The sequence below is a fragment of the Rhinoraja longicauda genome, chromosome 9, assembly GCF_053455715.1.
Source record: "Rhinoraja longicauda isolate Sanriku21f chromosome 9, sRhiLon1.1, whole genome shotgun sequence".
Lineage (NCBI taxonomy): Eukaryota > Metazoa > Chordata > Chondrichthyes > Rajiformes > Arhynchobatidae > Rhinoraja > Rhinoraja longicauda.
The window spans coordinates 26270024-26291970 of record NC_135961.1 but is presented as its reverse complement, the minus strand read 5'-3'; the positions used below and the strand labels follow the sequence as shown (position 1 = coordinate 26291970).

At 42.2% G+C, this 21947-nt stretch overlaps 1 protein-coding gene across 2 annotated transcripts in view; it reads left to right on the top strand.

Annotated features, from left to right (window-relative positions):
* Positions 1-21947, top strand: part of thada (THADA armadillo repeat containing) — a 335484-nt gene that overhangs the window by 102697 nt on the left and 210840 nt on the right. For both annotated transcript variants that reach the window (XM_078404988.1, XM_078404989.1), the window contains exon 25: positions 4724-4815. In XM_078404988.1, the coding sequence (XP_078261114.1) occupies positions 4724-4815 (92 nt within the window). The remainder of the gene's footprint in view (positions 1-4723; positions 4816-21947) is intronic.

The window sequence follows — 21947 nt, the reverse complement described above, 5'->3', positions numbered from 1 at the left end:
GAAAACCGACGTAAGTCATGAGGAGAACATACAAACTCGATATAGGCACCACCCGTAGTCAGGATTGTACCCTGGTCTTTGGCGCTGTAAGGCTACAACATTACCACTGTGCTTTCTTGAGCTTTTGGACAGAGCCTTTGCCAAACCAAGCTGTGATAATCCCGATAGGATAATTCATACGAAGTTGGTAAGAGTCATTGGAGACCCGCCAAACTTCCTTATTCTTCTGAGGAAGGAGAGGAGTCTGTGTGCGTTCTTGGCCGTAGCTTGAAAGTGGTTGGTCTGGGACAAGTCGTTGGTGATATTTACGCTTAGAAACTTGAGGCTCTGAACTTGCAGCTGTGACACTAATTTTCCTTGAAGTAGCTGCTTCCATTTCAGCATTATGTCATTCTGCAACTAGGTTTAGTTATCGCTCTCTGTCCTTTTCCGTAATTATGTTACATCTCACGTAATTATTATCATTGCCTCTGAATTCCTGCCTGTTGTAACCTCTCCACTTGTCAGGTTTAAACCCTAAAACCATGTCCAGCGCCACCTCCTGGCATGAGTGATTTTTAAATAAAGTTCTTGAGTGCACTCACAGAATTTAGTTAGAGATACAGCATAGAATCATGCCCTTTGGCCCTCTGTGTCCGTGCCGACCAGCACACGAACACTATCCTACACACTAGGAACAATTTTACTGAAGTCAATTAACCTACAAACCTGTACATCTTTGGAGTGTGGGAGAAAACCCAAGCAGGTCATGGAGAGATCGTACAAACTTCGTAGACACCACCTGTAGTCAGGATTGAACCCGAGTCTCCGGCGCTCTAAGGCAGCAACTCTACCGCTGCGCCACTGTGCCGCAATCGTAAAGAATTCTACACATTCTGTACCCCTCTCTCTGCTGTAGTCACCATTTGTCTTTACATCATTGAAATCTCTAATTACCACCATGTTATTTTTTTCACTGCTCACAAATTTGCCCACACATTGCACTTCTGTCTTCTCCTGACTTTTGGGAACTTGCAGTAAAACTCCAGGCAAAGTGATTCTAACTTTTTTTGGCTTTTTTTAGTTCAATTCCTATCCTCATCGTCTATTGGTTTCCTTAACCAATCTTGTACTCTTTACCCTCACCCCAAATCTTGTTTAAAAATCAGGAACATTTCAAATTGTAGAAAATTCACCACATTGTTTGTGACAATTGATGAAGAGCTACCCGATCTATTCCCATCTTCCAGCGCAAGATTCCCACCTGGCAGGCCACGACCCTTCAAGCACGGTACAGGCACTTTGAAATTCTGTGAGGTTTCTTGCCTTTTCCCGCCTTTTCACGCAGTGAGTTCCGTTCTCTCAACCATCCTCCACGAGAATTTTTTTTTTTCATTTCCCCCTATAATTCTTTGAATAATTCTCTGCCTGGTTTTTGACTCTTGGTTCCCATGCACTCTGGTTCAGCCCCTCACAACTATATACATCTCATCAAATTCTTTAAACTTCAAAGAAAGTAGAGGCAATGGTGCGCTGCTTCATGTCTGTCTCGAGAAAACGAACCTTAACACCTTCACGATTACATCAATATCTGGGCCTAGGTCAGGTCCAGGAATTTGACGGTGTTGACACTCTCCACCGCCGACTCATTAATAAAAATGGTCTCATGGTCTCCTGGCCTCCCAGTTCTGAAGCCGATTAGATCCTCGGTTTTGTTGATGTTGAGCGAGAGGTTGTTGTTGTGGTATGTACGTACACCAGATTGATCTGGCACGGGTTCAGTGGTAACTCCCCAGCAGTGTTGTGGTGGGTGGGCTGCCCGCCAGAAGTCTCCACTTGGGGAATTGCTCAGTTGTGGCAATGTTCCTGAGCAGATTGCAGTGGAAAAATTGCCCCATTATTAAAGCTTAGATTTAAATTCACTAAAATGGCAATTGGGCAGAGGCCAGGAAAATGGAAATTAGCTCAGGTCATTTGCACCATTCTAGTTGCAAGCATATTGGCCAAGTGAGTGGCTACTGAAGCTGTTTTAACAAACCAGGGATATGGGAAAGCAGAATTTTCATTTGGGCAGGAGGGTGGCGCAGTGGTAGAGTTGCTGTCTGACAGCGCCATAGACCCGGGTTCGATCCTGACCAGGGGTGCTGTCTGTACAGAGTTAGTACATTCTCCCCGTGACCGCGTGGGTTTCCCCCGGTTGTTCCAGTTGCCTCCCATGCTCAAAGACGTGTAGTTTTGTAGGTTAATTGGCTTTGCAAAAAATTGTAAATTGTCCCGAGCATGTGGTGTGTGCTAGTGTAACGGGGATCACTGGTCGGCGCAGACTCAGTGGGCTGACAGGCCTGTTTCCACGCTGTATCTCTAAACTATAAACTAATTAATAGTATCAGAATCGGGCTCCTTCATGCTCTTGGGCTTTGTGTTGCTGTGGGGATCGATGGTTACTCTTGTCCCAGAACTGGTTGCCAGTAAGATGGAAAAGTGGATATAGCAATTAGTGTTTTCAGATGTTTCACCAAATGCCTCTTGCTACTGATAACAGTGATTTTAAAGTTTGAAGGATTAAGTATAATTTTGAGAAGTTAGTTAACTATTTTCATTGGCACTCTTTCTCGACTCTCAGTAGAGTGATGGAAAATACACCAAAATTCTGCAGCACAAAGTTTTCTTAGCTGAGCCCATGTCAAATTGCAGGTTGTGAGATGTATTTAAAAAAAGTCTGGCTGTCCTTTTGTGGAGGGGGATATTTGTGGAAAGGACTCTGTATTAGGAACCAAATCAAACAAACCTGCTTTAAAATAAATAACCACGGTTGCCAAAGCACAAGTTATAATCTAGAAGTTTCCAAAAGACATGCCTGTTGTGGAGGTAATCTTTCCTTAATTTGTTTACCAATGAAAAAAAGTGCTGTTTATTTCAAACTTTGATTGATCGAGTTAAGGGAAAACAGCTTGTTAATTGTGATTTATACATGGTATTTTCACTGGACAAATACTGCATTTTATTGCATTTACTGAGCAAAGGCTAAAACTGCCCAGTTTTTTAAATAGTCTGCTATCGTTCAATATAATTTTTAATAGTCTTGACTGCAGGTTTATTTCTGATCACATGTGTTGACTGACTTTGGATTAGTTTCTGAGATCAGAGGCAGGACTTGTGTACACAAATTTTATTTCCAGTAAACTGATCTGGGACTTTTATTTTAACTATTAGCTAGGAAAACAACTGGTTGCAGCCAGAATCAACACTGCTTTAGCCCAAATTCTCTCAAATTTAGACCTGGTACTTGTTTAAACCTGAAGAATTGATGGAGTTGATGAACATGCACACACATCGCTTCTGGATTCAAATCCAATCTCTCTCTTTTGCCAGCCTCAGATCCAAAGTGAAATGATTTTGGGTAGTCATTCTAATTCCTAAATAGCATGAACCTGGTCGGAATGAAAATATACCTAATTTGGCAAAAACTAGTGCTAAAGCTGGCAATCTTACTTGGCACAGTGCAGACACTTTCATTTATGACCATGAAGGTCATAGGTTCACATTCCTCTCCAGTGTCTTCAGCTCAAAATCCATGCTGCTGCTGTAGGGCATCACCGAAGAAGTGCAGCACAGCTGGAGAAGCTTTTTGAAGATAGAAACATAGAAAAATAGATGCAGGAGTAGGCCATTCGGCCCTTTGAACCAGCACTGCCATTCAATATGATCATGGCTGATCATCCAAAATCAGTACCCCGTTCCTGCTTTTCTCCCCATATCCCTTGATTCCTTTAGCCCTAAGAGCTAAATTTAACTCTCTTTTGCAAACATCCAGTGAATTGGCCTCCACTGCCTTCTGTGGCAGAAGATAGACACAAAGTGCTGGAGTAACTCAACAGGTCAGGCAGCATCTCCAGAGAAAAAGGGTGGGTGGCATTTTGGGCCGAGACCTTGCTTCAGACTGAGAGTAGAGGGAACTGGAGGTAAGAAAAGGCCTGAACAAAGCAGGGCCAGCAACAGGTGACCAAGGAAGGGTGGAGCCCATAATGGCCCATTGTTGGAAGATGCTTTTTGTTTGGATGAACTGTTCAGAGGTGCATTAAAACAAAATAAACCATTGTATTTCACTTTACTCATTCTTACCAAACATCTATTTCTCTAAATCTATGCTGAAATAAATTGGTCAAACAAAAGATTTTATGGTTATGGTAATAGGAAGTGACATATCTTAAACACCTTACATAATTATAAAATTTGACGCCCTTAATTGTTTTTAGTATGCGGAGGTTTAAGGGACATATAGCGGAAATGTAGAGGTGAATAAATGTACATGGAAAGCTCTGTAAACCTGATAATGTTTATAGTGTAACATAAACATGCTACATGGAAACATGGCCGTCGGCCCAACTTGTTCATGCTGACCAGGATGTCCCACCCAAGCGAGTCCCATTTGCCCATATTTGGCCCATATCCCTCTGAGCCTTTCCTATCCATGTACCTGTCTAAATGTCTTTCACACACTGTGCAGGTTAGTACCTACTTCCCCTGGCAGTTTGTTCCACATACCCACCACCCTCTGAGTGGAAAAGGTTGCCCCTCAGCTTGCTTTTAAATCTTGCCCCTCTCACATTAAACCCATGTCCTCTAGTTCTTTATTCCCATATCTTGAGAAAAAGAACTGTGCATTCACCATATCTAATCCCCTCATGATTTTATATACACCTCTGTGAAATCACCCCTCAGCCTCTTTGCTCTTCACCACTAGGTACGGAACTCTTCCACGTTGCTGTTCAGTGCGCTAATCACCAGGATATTTGGAGTCAAAAGAGGAAAGGACGAACGTTCCAAGAAAAACAGGTTTTTTTTCCTTATTTCCTTATGTACTTGTTTATTATTATGTACTTGTTTAAGAAAATGTTTGTTATTTGCAAGAAAATATAAATACAACTGTCCTTGTATGTCAAATAGCTGCCTTGGAAATTCATTGTGCAAAACTGATTCAGTTGGCTGTGTGCACGCATTTTACCCCAGCACCGTGCTGCCTGCCTTACTGTAAAAGCCCCTGCACAGGTATCACTGCTGGTTGCGGTATATGGCATCCATAGGTGGAAAGTGAATTTTGCACAATCTTATCCATTCATCACCTAGTTCTTGAACCCTGAGGGTGGTGATCTCAAATTCATTTGAGTACAGAGAAAACCGATAAGATGGAATTGCATCTCACTAAGAGAACAAAAGAGGACTTAAAGGAAACCAAGGGCACTTCAGCCCTCTGATCAATTTGATATCCAGTGTCCTGATTGTCAAAAATGTTTCCTTATGAAAGTTGGTCTTAAAAGACATATGAAAGGCCTTGGGTTGCAATAAACAAATGTTGATGCACAGAGAACTATTATCATCAATGATTGATAAACAATAATTATCTCCCTTGTCTCTCAACTATTATTAATATTGTTTCCAGGAGGCTTGGTTTCCTTCTGTCAAAAATTTATGCTGCTTTCTTTTTAGGAGGATTCGGGTTTTTATTTTTGGTGTGTGGATTATCCTCATGATTTAAGCCCCTTCTTTCACTCTGCGCTATTTGTTATTGCTTTTGTCCCCATTGCCTACCCACCCTACTTGCAACTAATCTCCGTTTTATCAGTTTTCTCCCCACCCTCCTCTTGTTTTCGCCTCTGGCCCTCTTCTCGTTTGCTCATTTGCCTAGCTCTTCTGTGTTTTGAGCACTCTGCCCTCCACTTATCTCCTCTCCAAATATGCAATTAATTTAATTAACTTAATCTTCAATATAAAGACACTTTTTGTACTGAAAACATCAACTGTCATCTCCTAAAAAGGACAAAAAATTGCTGGAGTAAATCAGCGGGTCAGTCAGAATCTCTGGAGAACATTACTATGTGACATTTTGGGTCGGAACTTCTTCAGACTCCGAGTCTGAAGAAGGGTCCCGACCCAGAGCATCGCCTATCCATGTTTTCCAGAGATGCTTTCTGACCCGTTGAGTTACTCCAACACTTTATCTTTTTTGTAAATCAGCATCTGCTGTTTCTTGTATCTAAATATTATCTCCTTGTAGTCTTCTGGCACTCAAATCTTGAATTTTTGCAACAATTCGCCGTTTGGAAATGACTAGTTTTGGAAATGATTAGTACTAGTTCTCTGTGTAAGAAGGAACTGCAGATGCTGGTTTAAACCGAAGATAGACACAAAAACCTGGAGAAACTCAGTGGGACATGCAGCATCTCTGGAGAGAAGGAATGGCGTGACGTTTCAGGTCGAGACCTTTCTTCAATCTGAAGAAGGGTCTCGACCTGAAACGTCACCCATTCCTTCTCTCCAGTACTAGTTCTCTGCCTTCGTCAGCTTTGACAGGGTGAGAAGATTTTGATATTGCAGACTTTCTCTCGTTCTGCAACGTTGATTGATCTAGCATTGCCACTTTATGTGAATGTTCAGACTGAGTTGAGTGTAAAAACAGTGTGAACTGCATTCAACTCGTTTAATCCTGTTGAATTCTAAATTAAATGTACAATTTTGACTATTGTCAGCTATTGATTAAACACCTTTTGCTTTGAGCAACTAACTAGCCAGAAGCTATCAGGCATTGAATGTGCAAAAACCTTTCACATGCCTTTGTTCAAGAGGAACGATGCAGTGGCAGATATGAGCCATCAGGTGGTTCTCTAACTACACTTACCAAGCTAGCCAGGAACCAAATTGTCAGATTGTGTACATGGGTATGTTTGACTGACAAGCTGCCGTTTTAACTGAATGGCAAATCCTTCTTCCTTAGTTTTTTTATTTTTCACCCTTTACTTTTATTGCAATTGCGATATTCACTTCTATAGATCTCTAATCCCCAACATCCGTATAATTTTTGTCTGTTGGCTGTCATATAGGTTGAGGTCTGGCATGGTTACAGGTTGGGCAACATTTTCTTAGCCGACTGATTCTATATAATAAAAATATTTTTGCTAATAAAATTATTTCTGCCACAAAAACGTGCAGTGCGGTGGCGCAACAGTAGAGTTGCTGCCTTTTGGCACCAGAGAACCGGGTTCGATCCTGACTAGGGGTGCCGTCTCTACAGAGTTTGTTGGTTTCCCTGTGACCGCGTGGTTTTTTTCCGGGTGCTCCGGTTTCCTCCCACACTCCAAAGACGTACAGGTTTGTAGGTTGATTGGCTTTGGTAAAAATTGTGAATTGACCCTAGTGTGTAGGATAGTGTTTGTGTGCGGAGACCATTGGTCGGCGCAGACTCAGTGGCCGAAGGGCCTATTTCCGCACTGTATCTCTAAACTAAACTAAAAAATCTACAGTTTCAAATCTTTTAGGTCTGAGTTCCCCCCACCCCCACCCCCCCCCCCCCCCCCCCCTTCTGCTACCTAACTTGTTTCTTACCCAGGTTTTGCTGAAGGTTCCAGACCAAAAACATTAAGGTGTTAATATCAGTTAGTGATTGCAGGAACAGGATCAAGCTCTGTACATAAGAAGAAGGATCGATGATAAAAGGGGACATAAACAGAGCATTTTAACCCTGACTTCTGATTGCCTGAAATTGTTTCACTGGTGGTGAAGCTTTTTTTATTGAACTGTTGTTAATAATGATGTGGGAAATGCTTCAATCAATGTGCACAAAACGAGCTTCTACAAAGATGGTGATAATGGACAGATAATTTGTTTTAATTATGCAAAGTGGTGAGAAATATGGACCACAATATAAGGCTTAACTTCTTTGCTCTTCCACAATGACTTGAAAAGGAGCATGTACGATGTGGCATTTAAAGATATGATAGTGTCGTTTAAAAATGCAATAGTTGTGTTTAAGTGGCTTTTAGATAGGCATGTAGTTATTGCAGGCAATGGGGGAGAGTGGATCATGTGCAGGCAGATGAGATCAGTTTATCTCAGTTTATCAGTTTAAGAGCTGGATAGAGCTCTTAAGGATAGCGGAGTCAGGGGGTATGGGGAGAAGGCAGGAACGGGGTACTGATTGAGAATGATCAGCCATGATCACATTGAATGGTGGTGCTGGCTCGAAGGGCCGAATGGCCTCCATCTGCACCTATTGTCTTTTGTCTATCTTAGCATCTTGTTCATCAAAGACATAGTGGGCCGAAGGGCTTATTCCTGTACTAGACTGTGCTATATTCTATCATTAGGAGAGTGAATAGCTAACAACATCTACTTGCAAACAGGCCAATAAAGGAAGAAACAAAACACTGATGAGAATAATTGGAGAAATTTAAAAGCTGTTGAAATAGATTTAAATAATTAATGAAAACTAATTATTGAAAAAATAATAATTTTATTTAACTATCTTATATAACTATCTTAGTTAATTGATAAACATTAAAACATGGAATAAAATGGAGAGGAAAACCCTTTCATTTATCGTTTCCATCTAGGTTGGCAACTCCATTCAAATCTCAATTGCAGTTTGTGTTTGTCTATAGTGGCTGCGCTGCCATGCGGCTGCGGCTCGCCGGCAGTCTGTTTTTTTTTTTGTCTATGTGTTAGTGTTAGATGTGTGTAGTAGTCTATTTTTAGCTGTGTATATGTGGGGGGGGGGGGGTGTGGGAAACCTTTCTTTTTTTAATCTCTTCCTCGACGGAGATGAGACCCTTTTCCGAGTCGTATCTCCGTGGCGCTGCGGCCTAACACCGTGGAGTGGGCGGCCTCCAGCTGGGATAGATCCTGAGGGCTCCAGTCGCAGGGCCAGGACTTACCATCTCGGAGCTGGCCGACTTTCGGAGGCTGCAGCTTTACCTCCGGAGGCTCGGCCTGTGGACTGCAACTTCGGGAGCTCGCAGGTCCCTAGCTGGCGACCGGCTCCAGCCGTGGCAGCTTCCACCACCCCGTCGGAGGGCTTGATCGACCCCCTTGCAGGACCGTGGCCCGGCGCCATCGCCCGGCGCGGCGCGGCCGCGGGGCCTTCCATCGCCTGGCACGGCTCGGCCGCGGGACTTTTCATCGTCCAGCGTGGCTCGTCCGCGGGACTTTTCATCGCACGGCTCGGCCGTGGGACCTTCCATCTCCTTGCGGGGGGATGCGCGAGTCGGGAGCCTCGGTCGCCTCGGCAGAAGTCGAACTATATGTCCGTGGGAGAAGCATGGGGGAAGAGAGAAGAAATGTTCTTGCCTTCCATCACAGTGAGGGGGTGTCTGGAGGAGTCACTGTGATGGATGTCTGTGTTAAAATTGTGTGTCTTGTGTCTTTTACTCTGTACTGGCTGCGTGGCAAATGATTTTCGTTCAATTCATTTTGAATGACAATAAAGGTAATTCAATTCAATTCAATTCAATTCATATATTATGCTTGATTTTCCATGTTAAGTCAAGATTTGAATACTTCGTCAAATTTCATAAGTAGATTCCCCCCTCCCACCGCCCTCTGCTAAGCTCAATGACTCTGTTCTGAGCCCAGTGTTGGAGCAGGAAGCCTGATGCATCAGGTTCTAGTGTGCCAGCACGTTCTAGTGTCCCACACTGCAATATCCAAGAAAATAATGGTTGCAAAGCAGACCTTGTCAATTGTTCTTCTCCAGCAGGTAAATAAGTTTCAGCCCATTACACCAGATGGTGGTGCAACTCTATCCAAAAGGGAGACTGCTGGTCAAATCATTCTGTTTGCAGCTTGATGTGCTGTAACTGCAAGTAACCTGCAGGTTCATTAATTGAGTAGGAAGAAAAACTGCAGATGCTGGTTTAAATCGAAGGTAGACACAAAATGCTGGAGTAACACAGCGGGTCAGGCAGCATCTCTGGAGAGAAGGAATGGGTGACGTTTCGGGTCAAGACCCTTCTTCAGACTCTTCCTTCCCTCCAGAGATGCTGCCTGACCCGCTGAGGTATTCCAGCATTTTGTGTCTACCGGTTCATTAACTGAGTCTGAAGAAGGGTTCCAACCCGAAACATCTCCCATGCTTTTACTCCAGAGATGCTGCCTGAACCGCTGAGGTACACCAGCACTTTGACAATAGACAATAGGTGCAGTAGGCCATTCGGCCCTACGAGCCAGCACCTCCATTCAATGTGATCATGGCTGATCATTCTCAATCAGTACCCTGTTCCTGCCTTCTCCCCATACCCCCTGACTCCGCTATCCTTAAGAGCTCTATCTAGCTCTAGCTCTTGTGTCTATCTTTGGTTCGTTAATCAAAATCTATTTGGTTTTCCAAATTAAGTCAGGATTTGAATATTTTTGTCAGAATTCAAAAACAGAACCAAGCACTATTTTCTTTGGTTATTGTCTGTGGAGTGAAATGAATTATTTGCCAAATAAATTAATTTCTCTAGTTCTTAAAATATAATCTTGAAGTGACTAGATATTCTGACTTTACTATTTAGTTTAGTTTTAGCTTAGAGATACCAGGAACCAGGCCCTTTGGCCCACGCTGACCTGCGATCACCCCATACACTAGCACTATCCTACAGCACTAGCACTGCAATAGAGACAATTTACAACTTTTACCGAAGCCAATTAACCTACAAACCTGTATATCTTTGGAGTGTGGGAAGAAACCGGAGCACCTGGAGAAATCCCACGCAGTCACAGGGAGAATGTGCATACTCCATACAGACAGCACCCGTAGTCAGGATCAAACTCGGGTCAATGGCGCTGTAAGGCAGTAACTCTACCACTGCGCCACATAGCCCACAAGGTGTAACTATTGGTTAAATTATTTTGAGAACAGGATAGGAAGAAGGCACAGGCAGTCTGAAAAAGGGGTCTTGACCTGAAAAGTCACCCATTCCTTCTCTCCAGAGATGCTGCCTGTCCCGCTGAGTTACTCCAGCATTTTGTGTCTATCTTAGGCAAAAATTCATGAATGCAGAGGTCCTAAAGTTTCACCTTCATTCAGCCAGATCATTGCTGATCCTGTCAAGATCATTTTCTTGCCTTATTCTCTTGGCCTCTGCTTTCCTCGATACTGGAAATCATCATTTACAGCCTAAAACATTTTCAACATTGGAGCATCCACAGGAGTCTGGTTCAGGGAATGCCAATGATTTATAACCCTGTGAGTACAGGAATGGAATAGGATTTTTTTAAATTAGAAAGTTGCAAATTAAATTTGTCATTTATTTATTTGGTTAAATATCTGTAGCATTTGCCCCTGATTCCCCATCGTTCTTCTTAATTCCAGACTCGGGGGAAATTTCCTTTCAGCATAGACACAAAATGCTGGAGTAACTCAGCGGGACAGACAGCATCTCTGGAGAGAAGGAATGATTTAGATTGAAGCCCTTCTTCAGACTTTCAGCATCTTCCCTGTCAATCTCTCTCAGAATTGTCACATTCATCTGAACACCAATAGGCCAACCTTGCTTAATTTCAGCTCGTAAGACAAACCATTTAATTCAGGAATCATTCCATGTCTCCTCACTCAGGTGAATAATTTCTTTAAAAATAATTAAGAGTTTTCTATTCTTTCCTTGATCTATTCCTCACACCTTTTAAATGCTGGCTATCAAACACCTTCATGTCATAGGAGCAGAATTGGGCCATTCGGCCCATTGAGTCTACTCCAACATTCATTCATGGCTGAGCTATCTTTCCCTCTCAACCCCATTCACCTGCCTTCTCCCATGGCCTTTAACACCGTTACTAATCAGGAATCTGTCGATCAATCTTCGCCTTACAAATACCCAATGACTTGACCTGTGCAGCCGTCTGTGCCAATGAATTCCACAGATTCACCACCCTCTGGCTAAAAAAAATTACTCCACATCTATTTACTAAAGGTATCTCTCTAAACTAATCTCATCTTGCAGCACTTTGCCCATGGCCTTCTCCAGTGCTCTCCATAATGTTTGGGACAAAGACCCATAATTTATTTATTTGCCTCTGTAATCTACAATTTGAGATTTATAATAGAAAAAAATCACATGTGGTTAAAGTGCACATTGTCAGATTTTATTAAAGGCTATTTTTATACATTTTGGTTTCACCATGTAGAAATTACAGCTGTGTTTAAACATAGTCCCCCCATTTCAGGGCACCATAATGTTTGGGACACATGGCTTCATAGGTGTTTGTAATTGCTCAGGTGTGTTTTTAATTGCCTCCTTAATGCAGGTATAAGGGAGCTCTCAGCACCTAGTCTTTCCTCCAGTCTTTCCATCACCTTTGGAAACTTTTATTACCTTTTATCAGCATGAGGACCAAAGTTGTGCCAATGAAAGTCAAAGAAGCCATTATGAGACTGAGAAACAAGAATAAAACTGTTAAGAAACATCAGCGAAACCTTAGGCTTACCAAAATGAACTGTTTGGAACATCATTAAGAAGAAAGGGAGCACTGATGAACTTACTAATTGCAAAGCGACAGGCAGGCCAAGGAAGACCTCCACAGTTGATGACAGAAGAATTCTCTCTCTTATAAAGAAAAATCCGCAAACACCTGTCCGACAGATCAGAAACACTCTTCGGGGAACAGGTGTGGATTTGTCAATGACCACTGTCCGCAGAAGACTTCGTGAACAGAAATACAGAGGCTACACTGCAAGATGCAAACCACTGGTTAGTCACAAAAATAGGATGGTCAGGTTACAGTTTGCCAATAAGTACTTAAAAGAGCAACCACAGTTCTGGAAAAAGGTCTTGTGGACAGATGAGACAAAGATTAACTTATATCAGAGTGATGGCAAGAGCAAAGTATGGAGGAGAGAAGGAACTGCCCAAGATCCAAAGCATACCACCTCATCTGTGAAACACTGTGGTGGGGGTGTTATGGCCTGGGCATGTATAATAATAATAATAATAATAATACATTTTATTTATATAGCGCTTTTCATATACTCAAAGACGCTTTACAGAGATTTTGAGAACATAGGGAAATTAATAAATAGATAAATAAGTAAATAAATAAATGAACAGAGAAAGGAGACAGAAGGTGAGGTGACCTTCAGTGGTTGAAGGCAGTACTGAACAGGTGAGACTTCAGCGATGTTTTGAATGTGGTGAGTGTGGGGGAGTCTCTAACGGTTTGGGGTAGTGAGTTCCATAGGGTGGGAGCAGCGATGGAGAAAGCCCTGTCCCCCCAGGATCTGAGTTTAGTCCGGATGTGGGGGGATAGGAGATTGGCAGCGGCAGAGCGGAGGGTGCAGGTGGGAGTGTGCCTGTGGAGGAGGTCGGTCAGGTAGGATGGGGCCAGGTTATGGAGGGCTTTGTAGGTTATGAGGAGGATTTTGTACTGGATTCTCTGGGGGATGGGGAGCCAGTGGAGTTTATAAAGGACGGGGGTGATATGGTCACGGATCGAGGTGTGTGTGAGTAGACGGGCAGCGGAGTTTTGAATGTATTGAAGTTTATTGATGATTTTTGAGGGTGCGCCGTAGAGGAGGCAGTAGTCCAGACGGGAGGTGATGAAGGCGTGGATGAGGGTTTCTGCAGCTGTGGAGGAGAGGGATGGACGGAGACGGGCAATGTTTTTGAGGTGGAAGAAGGCTGTCTTTGTGATGTGTGGCTGCTGAAGGTACTGGCTCACTTATCGTCATTGATGATACAACTGCCGATGGTAGTAACATAATGAATTCTGAAGTGTATAGACGCTCAAGTTCAAACAAATGCCTCAAAACTCATTGGCAGGCAGTTCAATCCAGAACAACACAATGATCCCAAACATACAGCTAAAGCAACAACGGAGTTTTTCAAAGCTAAAAAATGGTCAATTCTTGAGTGGCCAAGTCAATCACCCGATCTGAACCCAATTGAGCATGACATATGCTGAAGAGAAAACTGAAGGGGACTAGCCCCCAAAACAAGCATAAGCTAAAGATGGCTGCAATACAGGCCTGGCAGAGCATCACCAGAGAAGACACCCTCATGAATCGCAGACTTCAAGCAGTCATTGCATGCAAAGGATATGCAACAAAATAGTAAACATGACTACTTTCATTTACATGACATTGCTGTGTCCCAAACATTATGGAGCCCTGAAATGGGGGGACTGTGTTTCAACACTGCTGTAATTTCTACATAGTGAAACCAAAATGTTAAAAAATGGCCTTTATTAAAATCTGACAATGTGCACTTTAACCACGTAATTTTTTCTATTACAAATCTCAAATTGTGGAGTACAGGGGCAAATAAATAAATGATGGGTCTTTGTCCCAAACATTATGTAATGGTATTTACAATACTCCTCTAAATAGTCCCTAAATGTTATCAGGGTATATGCCTTTTTCAACCCATTAGGATGACTTGCCAAGGAATTTGATGACTGGCAATTGGAGTAGTGTCTAACCTTTAACTGGTATGCTAACTCAAACTTCACTGTACTTTAATTGGTACATGACAATAAATTGTATTTTGAATCCTGAATCTAACTGGAAAGACTCCCATTCAAGTGACTGGGCAATCATTCCCAGTTTGGAAATTTCCATGAATTGGCTATTCTATAAAATTAATTTGACCCACAATTATGGTTTTCCTATGTTTATTGGAAAGGTAATGACTTGGCATATTTTCAATTATCTTTGGATGAATTTTAAGGATAGTAGAATAAGATTGCAGTTATAGAGACACATTGAACTACAGATGCAGGAATCTTGAGTGCTGGAATAAATCAGTGGGTCAGGCAACATCTGGGGAGGTGAATGGACAGGTGACATTTTGGGTAGGATCTCTTCAAGGCTGCAATTATGTTTTTCTGATTAAATACTGTGGCAAAGTGTAAAGGAAATATGCGGGATAAGTTTTTTTCAACACAGAGGACAGTGAGTACATAGAACGCTCTGCAAGAAGTGGTAGTGCAGGCGGATAAGATGGTGACATTTAAGAAACTTTTGGATAGGCATATTGATCTACAGGTAATAGAGGGATATGGATTATGTGCAGCCCGATAAAGTTGGTGTTGGCATCGTGTTCCGCACACATCCGAATCCGAACACCCATTTTAGGAAAATCCTATTTTAAAAAAATTGTTAATATGAAAATAGATCTTGGTTGTTGTACGTGTGAATTTGAGTTGATAAACATTCCTACGATGAATAAACATTCAGCGATAACTTAATGGTTCTGCTTTTGTTGAATTGGAGCTTTATTTTCAGTTTTTTCAGCAGTGGATTTTCGGTATTTTATTGCTTCAGATTTTAATCCCCTTTTAGAATATTTTTCTGTTTATGTATTGTGAGGAGGCAGATTTATTTTTCCAAGATTTCGGATTCAAATAGAAAAGCAAAGAAATTAAACGTTTACTGTCATTTGGGGAATTCGCAGTGGTAATCGTTTAATGTTGAGCATTCCCTTTGATCCCTTTTTTGTGTTCAGTGTTGCTAACTGGAGAGTGACCAGTTCGTGGATGAATGGACCCTTTAGATCATTGGTAGGCATCCACTAATTGGTGCAGTCTGTGAGCGTGCTGAGTACCACAAACATTTCAGCAAGCTTGTACCAAAATACTAAATCTTCCTGCTGAATGCCCATTTCTTCCCTCAAAAAACATGCACAGAAATCGGGTAATAATTGCAGAGTCTGAATGCATGGTTTGCACTGGGTGGCTGAGATTATGTTGTCATTTCTGATATTTGGTCTGTGGTTTCCCTGAATAGAAAAGCATGCTTTTGCACCCTTCGCATGCTGTTAGTATGTTGTAGTTTTCTGCTTGAAAAGTTCCCCTATTTACAACTTCTCGGTTACAACTGTGCAGCTTGGGGGTTATTCTCAGCAGCAAAGGAACTGTTTTCCAGCAGTGAGTTGGGGGAAACAGAAAATGAAAATTGACATCCCTATTTTTGCTTGCTACTTTAAAAAAACAACAACAGCATAGCCATTGGGAATCCCATTACCTAACTTGCAGTAAGAACTTTGCACATTGTTGTTGGAAACAATTTCAAAAGTGACAATGATAACTATCTACAGGTCCACCAATGATTCTCGAGCAACTGGTGGTCCCCGTAATCTGGACAAAATCCCCAAGATTGGTGCCAAAAACTGGGCGTGGCGGCCGATCTCAACCTAATTGGGACTTCCGCGCCGATTAGTGGGTGTAATTTGCCACCTGCGGCCAAGGCTCTGGAACTCCAGCCCAGCACGGAGCCAGCACATCAGTTCCTATAGCCGACTTTGCCGATTTGTTTTAGCCCCACAAAGGCTGTGATCACGGTAGGTCTTGAAGAACGGATAATCCAGAAAGGATCTGGAACCAAGGGTGCTGGGAAATCAGTGATGGACCTGTACGAACTTTGTAAAGGTTGAAAATCATAAATTAACGTGTAGAAATTTAAATAAACTCTCAAAATTTGACTCTTTCTTTAGACGCAGATTTCTTTTTGTGTTACAATATTATTTTCCTAAATTATGTTTTTGCAACACATGATGTCTTGTTCCGAATTTACTCATACGGTGTAGAATCTGGTTAGTTTGATCACTTAATATATTTTGTTTGACTGTTCCCCACTTTTAATCTGAACAAAAAGATGCAGTCTGAAAAATGTTCAATTGAAATGTGAAAACAAAATATATAGTATAAATTTCATCAGTAGTTGTTAAGATACTGTGGAGTCATAGTTCTTGTTATATTATCTGAAGACCTCAGTCTGAAATGACATTTTTAGGTTTCCTGCATCTGGCTAGTCTTGGGAAAACACATTGATAAGACTGTCAGCATTTATTCTTTATTAGTGTGGTTAGTTAGATTTCATTTCCACAGAAAGGAATGGGATCATGGAGAACTGGACCTTCAATAGTGCTCAACAGCTCTTGTCATCAATATGACAAGGTGAGGGGGGAAATATTTAATAGGAACCTGAGGGTATCTTTTGTGGTCGGTGTAAGGCGAGCTGCCGGAGGAGGTTGTTGAGGCAGGTGCTATCACAATGCTGAAGAAACATTTGGACAAACACATGGATAGGATAGGTTTAGAGGGATATGGGCCAAACACAGGCAGGTGGGACTAGTAGATGGAACATGTTGGCCGGTATGGGCATGTTGGGCTGAAGGGCCTGTTTCCATGCTGTATGACTCTGTGCTGGAAGATTATCTTAGCTCTGGAGATTGTGCAGTGATGTTGATCTCTTGAGACGAGCACAAAAATCCACTCTTCCTCCCTGAAAGTAAGTGAAGGAAAGAAAAAAATATATAAGTCTCGAACTTTGTGAAATATTGCCTGAGGTGAAAGGAGTGTGCTCGTAGATTGGATATAAGGAACTGCAGATGCTGGTTTACAAAAAATTACCCACCTAAAACATTCTTTGTTTAAACGTATATTTGGTGTACTTTGCCACCCAATGCGTATGCATCAGGATCACAAAGAACCACTCTCATGTCGGTGGAATGAAATTAGACGCCAGGCCCAACAGCACTAGTCATTTCCAAAATTGGAACAAAACAGATGGGACAATACAGCAAACTGTTATAAAAAGCATTATATAATTGAAGTTAAGACTGCAAGGGGATGGAGTTAGATACAAAGAAATGCAGATGCAGTTTACAAAAAAAAGACAAAGTGCTGAAATAACTCAACGGGTCAGGCACCATCTCTGGAGAACATGGATAGGTGATGTTTTGGGTCGGGACCCTTTTCAGACTCTGTGGTCATAGGTTGGTTGGATGCAATTCTGTATTATCAAAAAACCAGTATTATAAACACAATCAATATTTTGGCATGGTCTCACTTTAGGTGAGTGAAAGCAAAAGTTGTCGCAGCGTTCAAGAATCAGTTTTGTAGGAAAATAACTGCTGATGCTGTTACAAATCGAAGGTATCACAAGATACTGGAGTAACTCAGCAGGTCAGGTCTTCAGTTCAGTCTTCTTCAGTCTGAAGAAGGGTCTCGACCCGAAACATCACCCATTCCTTCTCTCCTAGATGCTGCCTGACCTGCTGAGTCACTCCAGCATTTTGTGATACCTTCAAGAATCAGTTTCATCATTTGGCCCATTCTGTTGACATCTGGTCTTAGTCAGAGCAATCCAAAATCACCCCATTGATTGCATTCCATTTCAGTTTTCCCTCTTGGTTCACACTTCCTATTTCCATTTGTCATACTAGATCACTTTATTTAATTCACCTTAATTTCTTTAACCCTTTCTACAATACAATACAACTCCATTGCCATTAAACTGTCAGAATAACTCTGCTTGATTTGTGGATAAATCTACCCGCAAATGTGTGTGGTATTTTTAAAATGAAGGTAGATTATTAGGAAGCGCTTTTTAGCAAAGCTTCGAGTGTTGGAATTATTTACAAATTTAAAATCATTTCAAAATCAATATAAAAGTTTGAACTTGAGTGAACGAATTCAGTCATTTTGCCGCTGTAAACTTTCAGTATACATGTGGTCAGCTGAGGTAACAATAAACTCGGAAGGAAGGGGCTCAGATGATTGAAATTAGATGTCCATCCAAAGGAGAATGGTGAATTGGCATTATTCTAAACACGTGTAATATGGGCGGCACAGTGGTGCAGCGGTAGAGTTGCTACCTCACAGCGCCCAACCCAGGTTCGATCCTGACTACGGGTGCTGTGTGTGGAGTTTGCACATTCTCTCTGTGACCGCGTGGGTTTTCTCCTGGTTTTACGGTTTCCCCCTACATTCCAAGGACATACAGGTTTGTTGGTTATTTGGCCTCTGTATATTGCCCCTAGTGTGTAGGATGCAAAACTGGGATCAGATAGAACCAGTGAGCGGACGATTGTTGGTCGGCTTAGACTTGGTGGGCCGAAGGGCATCTTTCAATGCTGTATCTCCAAACTAAACATGAAAAAACATTCATTCACTATAGATCTCAATCCATGAAGATAATGTTCTTTACAATAACTGGAACAATTAATGTTATTTGATTTTTATCAATACTGTACAAATAGCCCTGGGAATTTTCACCATCTTAATGGCACCAACACAAAATTATACATCATCTCAACAATAGAGCAATGCGATCACGAGAAATCACACTATTAACAAAAAATTCCATTTCCCTCAAGCATCTGTGATCTGGTTGTAAAATGATCAAGGTTCAGAATTAAATATTCCAGGATATTTTGAGAACGAACGTGTTAAGGAGAAGGGAAGAAAGAGTCCTGATGCCCAAAAGCCAGCCAGGCGCTGGTGGACAGAAATCTTTGGATTTGTGAAAAGGAAGAGTGAATATTTTGTGCTTTTCATTCTTGCTGTCTCCAGCAACACTGGCTGACCAGCTGGGCATTCCCCACGGTTCCCCACGTACAACAAGATCTGGGTGTCCTAGTGCATCAGTCACTGAAAGGAAGCATGCAGGTACAGCAGGCAGTGAAGAAAGCCAATGGAATGTTTGCCTTCATAACAAGAGGAGTTGAGTATAGGAGCAAAGAGGTCCTGCAGTTGTACAGGGCCCTAGTGAGACCTCACCTGGAGTACTGTGTGCAGTTTTGGTCTCCAAATTTGAGGAAGGATATTCTTGCTATTGAGGGCGTGCAGCGTAGGTTTACTAGGTTAATTCCCGGAATGGCGGGACTGTCATATGTTGAAAGAATGGAGCGACTAGGCTTGTATACACTGGAATTTAGAAGGATGAGAGGAGATCTTATCGAAACGTATAAGATTATTAAGGGATTGTTCACGTTAGAGGCAGGAAACATGTTCCCAATGTTGGGGGAGTCCAGAACACGGGGCCACAGTTTAAGAATGAGGGGTAGGCCATTTAGAACTGAGATGAGGAAAAACTTTTTCAGTCAGAGAGTTGTGAATCTGTGGAATTCTCTACCTCAGAAGGCAGTGGAGGCCAATTCTCTGAATGCATTCAAGAGAGAGCTAGATAGAGCTCTTAAGGATAGCGGAGTCAGGGGGTATGGGGAGAAGGCAGGAACGGGGTACTGATTGAGAATGATCAGCCATGATCACATTGAATGGCGGTGCTGGCTCGAAGGGCCGAATGGCCTCCTCATGCATCTATTGTCTATTGGCTCTGCATTTCACAGCTTTTTACGTGTTCCTTTTAGGTGTTTTTCTAAAATCCTCCACTCTCTCTCTCTCTCTCTCTCTCTCTTCTCTCCCTTCTCGTGGCCTCCCCCCTCCCCTCTCCATCTCTCGGCCTTTCTCCAACTCCCCTCATTAACCTATCAACCAGATGGCTTCTTCAGCAACTTATCACCGTGACAACCCTGACCTCACCTTCTAGATGGATACCCTTTGCCTGATCCATCCACGCATCCTTAACCCTCTCTCCGACTATTATAGGCTGCGCTGTTCGATGGTGTGTGGCATAAAGAAACAGGAGGAATTAAATGTAAACAATGCACTGCACCATGTTTGTATAATGAAGTTCAATGATGTGAACTAATTCTGATTGCTATGAAGAAGATTATGGACCAAAACCCTGTTTTATTGACAGCAGCATAATCTAGACTACCCTTTACCATGCACTCTAGGTGGTGTGATATCTTTAGACTTCTTTCATCTATATTCTCCGGCAATTATATCATATTCTAAGGCACATTTTTGAAAAACGAGCAGGGTGTTTTCCCTGTATTCTGACGTATTTAAAAACATCAGATTTACATTGATTTTTTAATTGGTTGCTTATTAGAATTTTTATATGCAGATAGATTGGATATTGTTCCTTGAAGCATAAGTGCCGTTCTTTCAAAGAGAATGCATTGGTTGCCATGCTCTGGGAACTCTTGGTCACCATGTGTTTCGGCTGACGATTACATTTGGCCTTTGCTCCCCCATGTGTAAACAGATGAGATTAACTAATATAGATTGATGTTTCCAGATGGGTAATTTTTGTTTCCTACTGCAGTCGTATAATTACTGTTTTGGAGGCCGACTCGCCTTCTCCTCCAGGAACATTCCTTACCCATGCCTGGACATGTGGATTGGATTGTTATATTTGGAGGTTTGGGACAAGGTATGCACCACCTTCCTTCGGTTTGGGCCCAACGGGTCCACTTGGTCTAGTTCTTACTAAACCTGAGATCGGCAGGTTAGGGGCATTCCTTTCACCTCTTCACTGGGGAACAAATGCTGCAACACTGTGATCCCTCCACATACGCTGCACAGCAATGGAGATGCAGTGGGGGAAATAGGCCACTTTTGGTCCGTCAAATTTGTGTCAGGCATCAACCACCCATTTACAATAATCCTACATTAATCCTTTATTTATTCTTCCCACATTTTCATGAACTTGGCGGCACAGTGATGCACCTGGTGGAGCTGCTGCCCCACAGTGTCAGAGGTTTGATCCTGACCTCGCGTGCTGTCTGTGCCGAGTTTGCACGTTCCCCCTGTGACCGCGTCCGTTTCCTCCGAGATGTTCTGGTTTCCATCGCAAAGACGTTAAGTTAACTGTCCACAATAAATGGAGCCTATTGTGTGAAGGTAGCAGTTGAGAAAGTGGAGTAACGTGGGATAGCTTGTCCTCAATCACCCCTAACCAATGAAGGCAAGCTTACATATGCATTCTTTGCCATTCGATTCACCTGTGTTGCCACGGAGTTACGATCTTGGGCTGCAAGGTCCCTCAGTAGATCAATGCTGTTATAGGTCTCGCCATCCACCGTATACTTTACCCTTGCATTCGACTTCCCAAAGTGGTTTAATTTGTCATCTGACCAACAGCATCACTGTACACTGTATCGGTACGCTGAAATAAAACACACAGGGAGATACGGAATTTAATTTGCTCTCATGACATTTAAGTGACAAAGTTAATACATCACAAAACTATCAACTCTCCTTTCGTTGAGGCACATGCGGACAATGCAGCTTCATGGCAAATCAAGACAGGGACCGTTTTTTGGGATGACATCCCCACCCCCTCCATAGTGTGGAGGTTGCCTGTATATCACAGTTGAAGTGAATATAGGTCATTTGTGTTATGATTTCACTCAATCTGTAGCCTAATTATTTCTAACAAAATACACAATACAAATCTTATTTGCATACATTTTATTTTGTGGATAAATAATATTTTTTGTTTGTCACAAGAAAAGCATATTCTCTTCTTGTTTTACCAATCGCATTTTGCTTGAAACTCGTACACCCTAAAATTCTTAATGCAAAAA